The sequence below is a fragment of the Callorhinus ursinus genome, unplaced genomic scaffold (genome assembly GCF_003265705.2).
Source record: "Callorhinus ursinus isolate GAN/ISIS: 27379988/994484 unplaced genomic scaffold, GSC_fseal_2.0 scaffold84, whole genome shotgun sequence".
NCBI lineage: Eukaryota > Metazoa > Chordata > Mammalia > Carnivora > Otariidae > Callorhinus > Callorhinus ursinus.
In genome coordinates, this window is record NW_027397146.1 from 3,027,352 (window position 1) to 3,041,538 (window position 14,187).

The window sequence follows — 14,187 nt, forward strand, 5'->3', positions numbered from 1 at the left end:
CCCGGGGGGGGGGGGGGGGGGGACGGTGCAGGTGCAGAGACTGAGTTTCTGAGCTCAGCCCCGCGGGAGCTCCAGGCCGACGGGACCGACCCCGCACTGAAGTCCCCGGACTTCAGGGAGGCTTCCCTGGTGGCCGTGCCCGGTGCGGGTTGTCACACAAGGCTGCGGGAGAAACGGCACTGCCGCACGCCTCCGCCGGCCAGGGACCTGAAAGCTCACGCCTGGTCTCCCCTGGACCTGGCCCTACGCTCCTGGCGTCCTTGCTGATTCTGACCTGGGCGCTTCCACTGTAATTGACCATAACAACCGTAACCGGGAGCCGTTGTACGGCTCTTCTGAGTTCTGCGAGCCCTCCTAGTGAAGCATCGAGCCTGAGGGTGCTCTCTGGGAGCCCTGATGACATGGGAAATAAAAAGCAAAACAAGGAGATCTTGGTTAGATGCTGTGGCCCCCTGGGCCCGGGGGTTGCTGCCTGGGAAACCAATACCAGTAGGGTCAAGACCTTGGGCCAAGCCAGGGCAAAAACTAGACCTGAGTCCAACCCCTCCATGGCCCCCAAAGAAAGCCAGGGCCCTCCGTAAGCTGCTGCCACAGGTAGGAAACAGTGGCCTGAAAATCCCAAGCCCTGGTTCATGAAGACTGGCCATCTCGCGCCAGTCTCCAGGTAGAAAATCAATGCTTCCGAAATACGGGCTTGGGCTTGCTCACCAAGGTCCACTCCTTGTGTGTTCCTGGGGACCCCAAGCCAAGAAAAGACTGTTAAAAAGTAGTCCCGGGCCAAAAGGTGGAAGCAATCCAAGAGTCCACCCCTGGAGGAATGCGTAAACACAATGCAGTCCATCCATCCCATGGAACAGTGTTCAGCCTTCATAAGGACAGACACCCTGACACCTGCTGCAACACACTACCGCTTTAGAGTCAGTGCCTCATCCACCCGGAGGCCCAACACAGCTTGGCACAAAGGCCTGCCTCACCACCCTCACACTCAAGTGCAGAAGCACCTCATGCTCCCCCAAGGCTCCTGACCAGCACGGCAAAGCCCCAGCCCCCAGCAGGCAAGGGACAACAGAGAGGCGGTTGCCGCGAGGAGTGGCAGTGGAGGGCAAGGAGGAAAAGTATTTCCCAACTCAGACATCAGCGTCCGGGCCAGGCGGGCAGGCGAGGCGGGGGGGGGGGGGGGGGGGGGTCGTTGTCTAGAGCCATTTATCATAAGGCAACTGGTCCTTGCACGTCACAAGGCCAAAAGGCCCCCAGATTCTGGATGCTCCTGGTGCATGTGGCCCGGAGCCACCCAGAAAAGGTGCAGAGCTGAGTGAACAGGAGTCTGCCACCCCACTCCTGCCAGCCTTAACAATCACCGGGTAAGCACAGGGCTGGCTGGGGGCTGGCACCGGGAGGCCGAGGCAGTAAGGTGGTGCCCGGGGAAGTTCAGGAGCAGGTGAAAAGAAAGGAGAGCAGAAAGGAAGACACACAGAGAGGAGAGCCAGACAATGGGAAACAAGTGATGACATCACAGACCCAAGCAGCCAAGAGACGGGGGCTGCCATGCCCACATGCCCTCAGAGAGCAGGGCCGGTAAGTGGCAGCCCCTTCTGCTACCACCCGGTTCCAACAGAGCAGGGACGCTATGGTCACATGACCTGGAAATCCCTGAGAAGACCCAGCACGGAGCAGTACTTTCTGTCTGTGCAGATCCCTTTCAGCCCCATGCTGCCAGAGGAGGTGCATCTCACCGGAGACCGGGGCCACAGATACGTCTGCTCGAAGATGCATGAGCACCTACTATGGGCCAGATCTAGGCGCTGGACCTCGGGCAGGGGATAGAGCAGGCGAGATCCCCGACCTGCCGGCACTTGCTATCTGGTTAGCTGGAGGGGTGTGACCATAAAGGGCAAGAGAACAAAAGGCAAGCAGGAGAAGCCGGGTCTCCACAGAGGGACAGCAGGAACGGAGGGGCACCGTGGGAGCCAAGAGCTGCAGGAAGGGACGCGGAGCCAGGAGCAGACCCAGGAGGGCACCCAGGGGGGCACCCAGGGGGCACCCTCTGTTCACGTAACAGAGGACACATTTTAGAAGACTTCTGGCCACTGGCAGTTTGCTGGGGAGGGAGGGTACGCAAGAAGGAGAAACCTTCAGGTACCCTCCTCCGGGGTAAGGCCAGACAATATACGAAAGGAACGGCAAACTAGACTCAGGTCTAGTATGGGAAAGGGAAAACCAGAAATGATTTCAAAATTCCATTGTGAGAAACAGTGGGGACTACTCAGGGAAAATCGATAGGACTGTGGAAGTCCTCGAGGGCAGCCCTTCCCCCAGACTCGCACTCTACAAACCGTGCTGTGGATTCAGCAGGTCGGGGGAGGCCAGCGAATCTTTCAACCATCAGCCTCATTGTCTGCCATCTAGCCATCCACCCACCCGTCCATCTCATGTCATCCATCTGTCTGTCCACCCCTCTACCCATTTGTCATCTATTGATCTATCTATCATCTATCTGCCTGTCCATTATCAATCCATCTTTTTAGAGGACTCCCTATACTTCTTCTGATGTGAATCCAAGTTTATTAACTTCCAATCTACAGCAAGCTCCCGCTCAATTCAATAAAAGTGCTTGGCTGAACAAAGTGACTCTCAACTGGGGGTGATCCCCACCCTGGGACACTTGGGAATATCTGGAGACATTTCTTGATTGTCATGACTGGGGCATCTACAGGGTAGCACAGGATGGTGTTGCCACAGAGAATGGTCGAGCCCCAAATGTCCACAGTGCCAAGGGGGGAGAGCCCCTGCCTTAGATAATCATGACAGGGTATGTTCAAGCTTCAATATTCCTAAGTAGCCCATATCTTCCTTCATGGATAATTACTACAAAGAAACATGGATGAGTCCTCAGGCAAAGGAAAGGGGGACACACCAGCATACGGAGCAGTCACCTCACCTGCCACCATGGCTTCTCGGCCTCGGCCTCGGCGGGCACCTCAACCCCATAGGCCTGCAGGGCCAGGTGGAGCACTGCCACGGCTATGTGCTGAGCCCGGAACCGGAGGCATAGCCCCCCATGGTAGCTGTCCCGCAGCAGGGCCCAGGCAGTGACGGAAATGGGGGTCCGCTGCCAGCAGTAACGGTTCAGCCAGTTCTTGAGGGAAATCAGGTAGTGGAGCAGGTACTGCAAAGACACACCAGTCAGCCAATTGGCCTCTGGGGCTCCAGGCCCCCAAGACACCTGACTCCTCACTGTGAGGCCCTGTGCCCCCGGCCCACCGCCCACCAGCCACTCTTCCCCTAAGCTGTCTCGACAGGAATAAAACACAAACTGGATCGAGTCATCTCTCTGTTCAAGCCCTCCAACATCTCCCTGTGTCCCTTAGAAAAAAAATCCCAGTGCCTTCCACTGGCCTCCAAGCCCTGCCCCGCCCTCCCACCATGTTGGAACATGCAGAGCACGCTTCCCTCCCGGCCTTGGCACTCACTGCTCCCCCTGCCTGAGATCGTCTCCCCCTCCTCCCCGCCCCTGCCCAGTGTCCGTGTGCCCACCCACTCTCAAGTCCTGGCCCAGCTCCTGGACCCTGCCCGAGGCTCTCTCGATGGCCACCCCTACCACAGTCCCTCTTCATCACCTGGCCCTGCTCTAGCCATCATCAGAAATCATTCTGCGTATCCCCTTGCCCAACTCAACGTAAGCTCCAGAAACAGCATCCTTATATTCCAAACAGAACACTGCGCCCGTGTGCCCAGCCTGAGGCCAAGGGGCTGCCCGGAGACAGGACGCCTGCTTTCAGAGGGACTATGAATGGTGACCGTGTTTTCCAGGAGTGCTGCCCGTGGCTATAAACTCTTAATGGCTTTTCAGCTCAACTGCCTGTCGGCTCCCACTCTGGGAAGACAGCGGCTTTGCTCGAACCGTCTGATCTACAAACACACTGATAAGCCCACTCCACAGGCCTGAACACACATGCTTGCGACTCCAGCATGCCACGGAACAGGGGACTCATTGGCTGCCCTAGACCCCATCCCAACTTGACATAAGGGGAAGGCCGCTAGGCTCAAGGCAACGCTGACCCCCACTCCCCCACCCGACGGCCCCCTTGGCAGGTGCTGTTCTTCCTCAGACACACAGCCAGGGCGGCTCCTGCCTTCCCCTGCATCGTGCGACCAACTGAACAACCGACCAACCGACCATCCGGAAACACAACTATTTTAAAATCGCTACCAGAGGTTTCCGGGATTAGAAAGGCAGTTTGGAAAGGTGGGGTGAGATTATAAGGACCCCTGTGGGGATGGGAGTTGTTTTGTATTTCAACTGTGGTGGTGGATATATGCAGGTGCATATGGGCTAAAATTGTGCAAGTAACATCCCAGCGACCCCCAGAATCCCTGGCAGGGGCGGGGCTGTGCCAGTGGCGTCACCCCAGCTGTTACACTGATTGGTGTTCTGCAAAATGTTTCCATTCGGGGAGACTGGGCAAAGTCTCCATCTCAAACAGGATCTCTGCGTTATTCCCTCCAACTGCTCGTACATCTACAATTACCTCATACGAATTTCAATTGGAAAAAAAAAAACGAAATCCTGTTCACAACCCATGTCCCAACCCCCCACTGCCCCACGTCTTTCCCTGCAGGCCACCCTTCCAAGCTGCCCACACGGGGGACTGGGGCCACCAAAGTATCACATCCAAGTGCTCGAAGGGCTTCACACATCCCTTTTGCTGCCGTCAGAAACAGTTCTATTGGGACTTACGTGTTCCTAGCAGTTAAAAGTGTGCTACTTAACTTTGTGACTCAGATTTTCTTGTGGGTTTCAAAGCACAGCTGAGCTGCATGTGAGCTCTGAGGCAGAGCGTGACTCTCAGGGACAGGAACTCTGGGGCATCATGAAACCAGCCCTACTTCCCTGTGGCTCACTGAGCACACAATCTAGGTGGGTCACGGGATCGGCAAGGGTTTCACAGAGTCACACGGATCCCAGCTTGCAGCCTTGGCCAGGCAGGCCAAAAGGCAGAAGCTGAAATCAGAACTGCCTGAGAAAACCCAGGGAGTTGGGACAAGAGGGGCCACACAAGCCAGTCAGGGTGTGCAGTCGGGAGCCCCAGTGCCCAGCTGTGGCTCTGCTCTTCCTCACATACACTCCGTGTTTGTGAGGGTTCGGTGGGTGCACTTTCAGGATAAAAAACGAAAAGGTTCATGCCTCTAGAAACAGTTGCCAATTCCCCAGCAGGTACCTTGTGTGGGTGCTGGAAGGAGACTTGGAAACGCAGGACTCTCAGCATGAGGAGCTCACACTGCACTATACTGTCCCGGAGCGCCCAGAAGCGGGAGTCCAGCTCCAACGGTTCACTGCCCGGGTGAAAGTACCTGCGCGGAGAGACAGCAATGCTTATGGCAGCCAGGGAAGCGTCTCTGGGGAGCCCCTCGAGTCCCCTGGTGTCCAGACACAAACTCCAGTGTTCTTCCACTAGATAGGGCCAGTTCTACTGATGTGTTTATAAGTCATCTTCATCTACATGCCTACGATATAGGATAAAAACAGTAACTAACAGAGAAAAGAAGCCGGCTTCTAGTTTCAGCCCTGATGGGCTGTCCCATATCACTCAGCAAGATGTCAAGGGTAAAGATGAGCTCCTTGCAATTGCTCCAGAAGGACTGGAAGCTCTAGCACACACTGAACTGACCAGTCAGCCTGGGATCAGGGACAGGCTTTACCACCTGGGACAGCAATGCCCAGGGCTCTTACTCTGGGTCCAAGGAAGGAATTGAAACATGTCATGGGGATGCTATATGCAGAAGAATAAACGTATTTCAGCTTTATGTTCCCAGATTGTCTTTCCTTTGTTCCAGATCCTTCTGTCCTTATTTACGCCATATATATCCACAACACTCCCACCTACGCATGATCACCAAGATGTAAGAGAACAGGATTCACACTCAAGTGATCAAAATTCTCTGCCAATGACTCAGCCTTCCTAGTTCCTCACTCCTTTTGCAACTTCCCCACAGAACCCCACCCGGGTGCTCATGTCTAATTAGTGGTCCACACAATTTCCCCTCTACCAGTCCTCCCTGCTGGGGACCTGGCAATTACAGGTGGACTCTAGCGGCCCTCCCTTGGTTCCCCCTCCAGTTTTTCTCCTAGCCTTTCACGGTACACTGCGACCCTGTCATGCTTAGGGGGTAGGGAGCGCTTTTTCTGTTACCTGTTTATTAAAAAGAGAAGCAGCACAAAACAGTTTTCTTAATGATTAGTTTCTAGAAAGGTTACGCCATACTGCTAGTCAGTAACTTTCCACAGACTGCTTTCTCCTGGGCCCCCTGGGTGTCTCAGTGCAGCCTGGCTGGCTGGACCCCCATATCCTTCCCAGTAGGAACACAGCTGCTTGGGCCCAAGGGGGCCGCCCACAGAGCACCATGCCCACACCAGGACAAGAGGTGCTTGTTAGCAATTCTGACTCAGTTTCCCACACCATCTTAATAAAATAATTGCCCGACTGGGTCCACACCCTCCCTTGCATGGGAAGGTCCTACAGGTCCCACAGAACACAACTGGTTCGATCCAGCCTGCCCAAAACTCCAGACTAATCTTCTAGAGCACCCCATGACCCCAGCTCTTCTACACTCCTTCGGGCCTTTGAGGCTTCCCTTAATCTGGCCCCAGCTTCTCTTCCACTCACCCCATGGGTTTCCGACACCAGGCTCATTCCTGCCTTTGCTGCTAGTGCTTCTTGCCCTGGCTCAAGACCACCCCAGTGCTTCCTTCTGAGCTTGACCACTGTCACCTGGCGATCAGGGCTCAGTGGGACCCTTCTCTGCCCTCCCATTTGGGTGGACACCAGTGAGTCCTCCCAAAGGCCTGGGCCTGGATGCCATTACCTGTTGGACACGTTGATGATGTCACGAGTGCGCAGGTGCTGTTCCTCCACTTTGCCGGCCAAATAAAGGGAAGACATGGCGACCAGGTAGGGGTCATAGGCGTCCAGGTTGATCTCATAGAAGAACTTATGGTAAATGGTACAAGCTGTGGCAATGGGAATGGACTGCATCCCTAGCTTGACACCTGCCAAGAGAAAGCAGGCAGAAGAGTAGCTCAGTCCAGTGCTCACCCTCTGCTAAAGCGTGGGTGGAGCTGCTGGGTTGGGCCCTAAGGGTATACACCCCTGCTCAGACAAGACCAAGAGCCTAGAGCCTAGCTGGCTGTGGCTGCTGGGTCTTTCACTGGGTCCCCTACCTGAGAGGTTTCGAGCCAGGCTTCTCAGATTCTATGGGGCTAACAAGCCCCGGGGGGTTGTGCTCAAATGCAGTATCCCCTTCAGTAGCACTGCAGATATACTTCCACCAAGCCCCCCTGGTCACACCCAAGCTACAGGTCTGCAGACCACACTAGGAGAAGCAAGGCTTCAGACTAGTCCTCAGTGACCACCTGGCATGTCAGCCTCTGCACAACATCCCAGAAAGGACCACACACTGTTGTGTGTCTGTTTCTACCTTACAAGCATTTAACTAAAGGTTGCCCCCACCCCCCCAGGTCACCTAACAAAAATCCTGCCAAGATGACAGCAGGGGGAAAAGGCCTCTGAGCATCAAAAAGACACCACAGAGTCCCAATGTTACAACTAAAGATTATACTCGGCCCTGGTTTCCTTGTCTGAAGGTTGAAAAAGGCAAGAAAAGCAAGCAGGGAAAAAAAAAAAAAGCAACACCTACGGCCACCTACGGGCACCAGGGAGGAAGAGAACCCAAAAAGCAGAGCACGTGGTGGTTTGATTTAGGGGGTAAAGCCCGTGCCCCACCCCACCTCTGGACGCTCCTAAGGAAATCACTGCATTGGGTAACAGAACCAATATAAATTCACAATGACCAGGGTCAACAAGAGAAGGTTAAATGACATCCAACAGACTGAAAGAAGGTGGGGAACAACCGTCAATCATTAAGATTACATTCAGTATCCTCTCCCTAAGGCGTTTTAGTTCCCTGGGGCTACCGTAACGAATTACCACAAACTTAGTGGCTTCAAACAACACATACTGTTTCTCTTACAATCCTTGTGGTCAGAAGTCCCAAATGAGTCTTAGGGGGCTAAATTCAAGGTGTGGGCAGGGTGGGTTCCTTCTGGAGCCTCCAGGGGAGAATGTTTCCTTGCCCTTTCCAGCTTCTAGAGGTGCCTGCAGTCTTCGGCTTGTGGCCCCTTCCTCCCTCGTCAAAGTCAGGGGAAGCACCTTCTAACTCTGCTCCCCTCATTCCATGGCCTTCCAGTCTGCCAGTCACTCCCGCCTCTCTCTTTAAGGATGTGACAAGTGTGATGATCCTGGGCCCAGTGAATAATCTAGGGTAGTTCCCCAATATCAAGATGCTTAATCCTGGGGCACCTGGGTGGCTCAGTCACTAAGCATCTGCCTTCGGCTCAGGCCATGGTCCCAGGGTCCTGGGATCGAGCCCCGCATTGGGCTCCCTGCTCGGCGGGAAGCCTGCTTCTCCCTCTCCCCCTCCCCCTGCTTGTGTTCCCTGTCTCGCTGTGTCTCTCTCTGTCAAATAAATAAATAAAATCTTAAAAAAAAAAAAATGCTTAGTCCCATCTGCAAAATCTCCTTTGCTACGTGAGGTAACAGTCACAGGGTCGCAGGTTCAGGGGATTAGGGTGGGGACATCTTCGGAGGACCAGTGCTTAGCCTCACAGGGGGGAGCAAGGCATATGCAATACATTTTATAAAGAAGTCCTTGGAGGGTGGTACCTGGAAGAGCTTTTAGCATTTCAAGGTCTAAACTTAAGTTACATAGGCAGTTCCCACATGGGACTCCTCATTCCCAGAGATGTCAAATACGGTGGTATAGCTGCACATGACCCTCCAAGCCCTGTTTTATGCAGCAAATCCTCAAAGGGCAGCACACTGCCCTGGTTTACATGGACCCTCCAAGCGAATGCATGGCAGCATATGGGAGGCCACTGCCATCCTTCTTCATACCTTGTGCAACTCTTCCTGGAAATTAAATGTACAAATCACTGGGCTTAATGGTCCTGCATCATTTCCCCAGACCGCTTTGACTTGAAAGCGGACTCACCCAGACCCCGCTCCCACCGAGTGCGTACAAAGTAACAAAGATCGAAAGTAACCGTCTGCCCGAGTGAGACACTATTGCCAGAGAGAGAAACAATGTTTCTACAGGAATCCGATTCGCTTCATTGTCTCGCCTTGGGAGCAGGGGCACCCAACACCTCTGTGGACACCCTGGCAGGGTTTTCAAAACGCGAGCTGCACCCTGCCTGGGTCCCCGGTGCGATGGGACCTCGCCAGCAGGGCTCGTCACGGGCCTCACCAACTGCGGGCTCCGAAAAAGGCTCCGCGAGACCAAGTGCGCTGGGAGACAGGTATGCCTGAAGGCGCGGTGGGCCACCAAGCCGCGGGCGCTCGGATTCGACCACCTTCTCGCTCGGGCCAGTCCCTTCCCACGTCCTCTCTTTGGGCCTGCGCGCCCGTCCGCGAGGTGGCAGTGACCGTGTCCTTGCAGCTCAAAGCCTAGCGCGCAGGGCGCGGCGGAAAGCAGAGGCCTGTACCCCTGAGCCGGGCCTCTTCCCCCTGGCCAGCCGCGCCAGCTCCCCGTCCTGCGCGTCCCCTGCTCCGGGAAGTGGGTTCCCGTAAGGCCGGCCCTCTTCCCCAGCCGCGGTTACCTGCCTCCATGATGAACCTCGTCACTCGGAAGTGCACCCTCGCCTCGGGTGCTGGCCACCCCTCGGCACCCCGCGCCGTGTCCCCTCCTCCACAACTGTGCGGGCCAACAGCCTCCATGAGGCCCCCGCCCCGCGGCCCCAGACCCCCCGCGGGAAGGAGAAGGGGCCCCAGCGCGCGGCGACCAGCTCCGGGGGTCCTGGCGGCGGGCGCGGCCACGCGCCCCGCCCCGCCCCGCCGCTCCCCTCCCTGCCCCTGTCCGCGCCGCCCCGCCTCCCAGCTCCCCGCCCCGGGAGGCGGGGAAGGCAGGATGACCGCGCGGCTGCACGCAGGCGCCGGTGCAGGCGCAGGCGCAGGCGCAGAGGCCGACGCGGCCAGGTGGCGGCTGCCCTGCGCCCGCCCTGCACCTGAACGCCGTTTGCCTCGCCCAGGAGAACTGACGCCAGGTCCCTGGGAGGCTTATGCCCCGCCCCCGAGAGCCGCCCGCCTAGTACCCCGCGGCTGGAACTAGCTGGGCTACTTCGCGAGGGCGCCGCGAGGTCCCGGGCACCCCCAGGCATCTTAGCTGCAAGTCCCTGCGGTCCACTAAGGTGTTGCTCCAGGCTGGTGGCCCGGCGTGGAGGTATAAGGACACTGATTCCATTCCTGAGGCTCTGCCCTCAAGACCTAAGACTCCCGACTGGGAGAGCTGGTGGTGACTGCCAGCCCCCGGGCGAGGGGCGCTCACCTGTGCTCTCTCCGAGACGTCGGCGACTCCCACCAAGAGAAATCATGTGACTCAGTGTCAGTGTTCGTAAAAGCTGAATCCAGCTTTGCCAAAGTCTCCAGACAGGTAGATGAGCCCCGAAGGAAATGTGCGAAGAATGAGTGCATTACGGGGTTTTGGCTCTGGGATTTTCCTCTGCATCCCCTGGTGATCTGGCTTCTGCTCACCTTCCCAGGCTGACACACATTAGGAGCTTAACGAAGGAATGTTGTTGAATATCCAGCTCGCAATGCCAATTCACGCATTGTGCGTGTGCCTTCCATAAGCAGGATATCGTGTGTCAGGCTTAGGGCTATAGAGCACCAGAGGGACTCCCAAACTAAGCACCCCGTCATCTGGGTCACTCTGGTATCATCGGATAGTTGCTATGATCTGAGAGACTTGGGAACTTTGAGAGGAAAAGGCCACTGCTCCCAAGCTCTTCCTCCAGGGTGACTGGACCCCGGTGACGATCCTGATGGCTCCACCTCCTGACCCCCCCGGGACAGCCTTGTCTCCTCCCTCAGCTCCCCCATCCCTCTCCCAACCCAGTTCCCAGCCAAGTCTTTTCTCCACACCAGCCGTGGTCGTTTCCTGTGCCTGCTGTAACAAATGACCACAAAGTGAGGGACTTGAAACAACAGGATCTCATCCTCCCACAGCCCTGGAGACCGGAAGTGTGAGCTCAGGGTGTCGACAGGGCCATTATCCCCCTGCAGGCTCTAGGATACAATCCTTCCTTGCCTCTTCCAGCTGCTGGCGGCCCCAGGTGTTCCTCGGCTCATGGCCACGTCACTGCAGTCTCTGCCTCCGTTGTCACGTGGCCTTCTCCTCTGTGTGTCTCTGTGTCTCTCCTGTTACTTGTCTCAGCATTTAGGGCCCACTGAGGAAATCCAGGATGATCTCAACTTGAGATCCTTCACTCCATCACATCTGCAAAGACCCTCTTGCCAATCCCAGCTTCCAGGGATTACAACATAGGGGGCTACCATCTGGCCCACAACACCAGCCACCAGCCAGAGTGAGCTTCCTAAAATGTAAGCCTGAACGGGCTCTGCCCTGCCTACCATCTTCCAGGTCCCCTTCAACTCAGGAGAAAGCTGAGGCCTTAGCCTGACATGCCAGTTTGCATGGAGTCACCCTGTCAAACTGACCAGCCTTGGGTCTCACCACTTGGCCACTCATAGCAACACCCTTGAGCAACTCCCTGGAAGTTACAGTCTCCCACCTAAGGGTCTTCATACAAGTTCTGCCCAGTGAAGGGATTCCTGCCGCATACCCTTCTCCCCAGCTGCCTCTGTCTGAGGCAAGGCACAGGCCCTCTGGGCTGAGTAGCTGTGTGTGTGTGTGTGTACGCATGCACATGTGTGCTTGTGCACGTGTGCCCATGTGCATGTGTGTGGAGGGACTCAGGGCCCCAAGGCCCCTGTGCTGCTAACACCTGTCATGCCTTGAGCACTCTGCTGTCTGTCCCCCACCCGAGGCTGTAACCCAGACCACCCAGAGCACCAGCCTAAAGGGGCACACCACACACACCCCCCTCTCCACACTCACATGCAAATGTACACGTACATCAGGCATCCCCCCCACACACACACACACACACATGCACACACCCAAATCGTATCGCTTTTCCCTCTGGCCCCTGGCCCAGTGGCCTGCCTGTCGCCTCCCCATCCCGTGTTTGCCGGTTAAACAGCACAGCTTGAATTCCTCCTTCCCCCCCTGGGCCTTTTGTGGCGTGAAGAGTCTGGGCTCAGCAAGTAATAGGTGCCCGTGAATGTGAGTCAAGGGAATGACTCAATGAACACATTAATTTTTAAAACCCTGGGTCACAGGGCACCCTCCTGGCAAGCAGCCTGGACACAGTGGTTGACAAATGAATAATTCACTAGCCACCGGTTGGAACCAGCAAACCTCTAGGCAGGGCTTCCTCTCCCACCATCAAGCCACACCCACTGCAGAGCCCTCCCTTCCCTGTCATCTGTCACCCCTCCCAAAGGTGGCGTCCCCCCTCTCACCACCCCCACCATCCCCTGACCTTGCCCGGGGATTATCTTCAGACCCTGTACAGAGAAGATGGTCAACAAAGGAGGGGCGGACAATCGTATCAGAAGAAGATTCTATGATATTTGCCAACACTCCCTTATCTAACCTTCACTGTGCGCCTCTACCTTGAGTAAACCACAGCCTCCTCCTCACAATGGCGCTATCACCTAATGAGTGAGTGAGTGAGCCAGGGCCTCAGGCTGGAGCTCGAAGGATGAGGCAGAGAAGGGGGAGGGGCATTCGGGGTACAGAGGGAAGGCTGTGCCCAGGCAGGGCCACTGGAAAGCCTGGCTGCTCTTCAAAGACAGGGGATGATTTCCAAAGTGCTCAGCCTGCCCACCTCCTTCCCAGTGGCCTTGGCCCTAGGGGTGGTCAGTTGAAGAGCAGCCTCATCCAAGTCCAGTCCTGTCACCCCCTCTTCCCCACATCTCCCCCTCTCCACAAACACCTTCTGACTTCCAATCTCTTACCATGGGCAAATCCAACCACCTTCCTCCGGGTCCGCCTCCCCGTCTCCACTGCCCTCTGCTCTCCCACCCTTCTCAACTACGCAACTCTGAAGCCATGTGTGTCCCTGGACTCCACGGCCTCCTGCCTGCTCTGCCCTTGGCCCCCCCCGCATCCGGCCCCTGCTGGGTGAGACAGTCCCCCTCCCACACCATCCTCATCTTAGTCCACTCAGGCTACTGGAGCAAAATACCACAGACTAGGTGGCTGATAAACAACAGACATCTCTTTCTCAAGTTTCAGGAGGCTGGAAATCCAAGATCAGGGTGCCAGCATGGTTGGGCTCTCGTAAGAGCCCTCTTCTGGTTTGCAAAAAGCCAAGTTCTCACTGTGCCCTCGCGGTGGAAGCAGCACACTAGCTCTCCGGGGTCTCTTGTATAAGGACACTGATTCCATTCCTGAGGCTCTGCCCTCAAGACCTAATCAGGTGGCCCCACCCCCTAATACTATCACCTTGGGCATTCAGATTTCACCATGTGAGTTCGGGAGGAAGGACACATTCAGACCATAGCACCTACCAAGGTCATGTGCCACTTCTGAGCTGCCTCCTCCCAGCAGCACCAGTTGCTCCTTGCTTTAAAGTCTGACCGCTGACAGCTTTGAAGCCTCATCCTCCCTGTCCGCTTGTGCCCCACATCTGGGCAAGCTGATGAGAAAGCCTGAGTGCTCCCTTCCTTGGCACCAGAGGGAAGCTCAAACCACCCGCAGGAGCCCTCACCCCTGCCCTAGCTCCAACCATGACAAAGAACCCTGCCAGTCTCCTCTCCATACCCTCTCAAGTCATTTTCTGACCAACTGGGGGACCTGCCCTGCAACCCCCCCAGAAAGCCTCAGTATATGAGTAAGGCATCTTCTCTTAACCTCTTGGTGGGTGTGGTGCCATCAGTCTCCAAGTCCAAACCAAATTTTGGATGGGAGATCAATCCTGTTCCTGAAGAGTGACTATGAGACACTCCTTCCTGCCCCAAACACCTTCCTCTTGAGGATTTGTCACCCCCAACTCTCCTGGCTCCCTGCCTCCTCCCCTCATTGACCGAGTGCCTGCATGAGCCAGGCTCAGGCCTGGTGCTGGGATGAAGCAGACAGGGTCTCCCTTCAGTAGCCTTGCTCTCCTCCCCCACCCCACATGCTCCAGACAAAGCCACCTTTGTAAAACCAAAGTCTGATTGGGGCCCTTCCTTCTCTGAGCCTGCAAGAGCCATACTAGCTACCTAGACACAGCTCTATTTACCT

General features: G+C 56.2%; 1 protein-coding gene across 3 annotated transcripts in view; it reads right to left on the reverse strand.

Annotated features, from left to right (window-relative positions):
* CCNQ (cyclin Q) overlaps nt 1–9,890 on the reverse strand; it is an 11,143-nt gene extending 1,253 nt beyond the window's left edge. The window contains exons 1-4 of one of the 3 annotated variants that reach the window (XM_025862794.2): nt 9,656–9,890; nt 6,865–7,048; nt 5,220–5,352; nt 2,939–3,166 (exon numbers count right to left, since the gene is read on the reverse strand). In XM_025862794.2, the coding sequence (XP_025718579.1) occupies nt 2,939–3,166; nt 5,220–5,352; nt 6,865–7,048; nt 9,656–9,773 (663 nt within the window). In that variant the 5' untranslated portion in view covers nt 9,774–9,890. Of the gene's footprint in view, nt 1–2,938; nt 3,167–5,219; nt 5,353–6,864; nt 7,049–9,303; nt 9,603–9,655 lie in introns of those variants that run through there. The other 2 variants (XM_025862795.2, XM_025862796.2) reach the window with 2 other exon arrangements.
* Nucleotides 9,891–14,187: the final 4,297 nt, after the last annotated feature.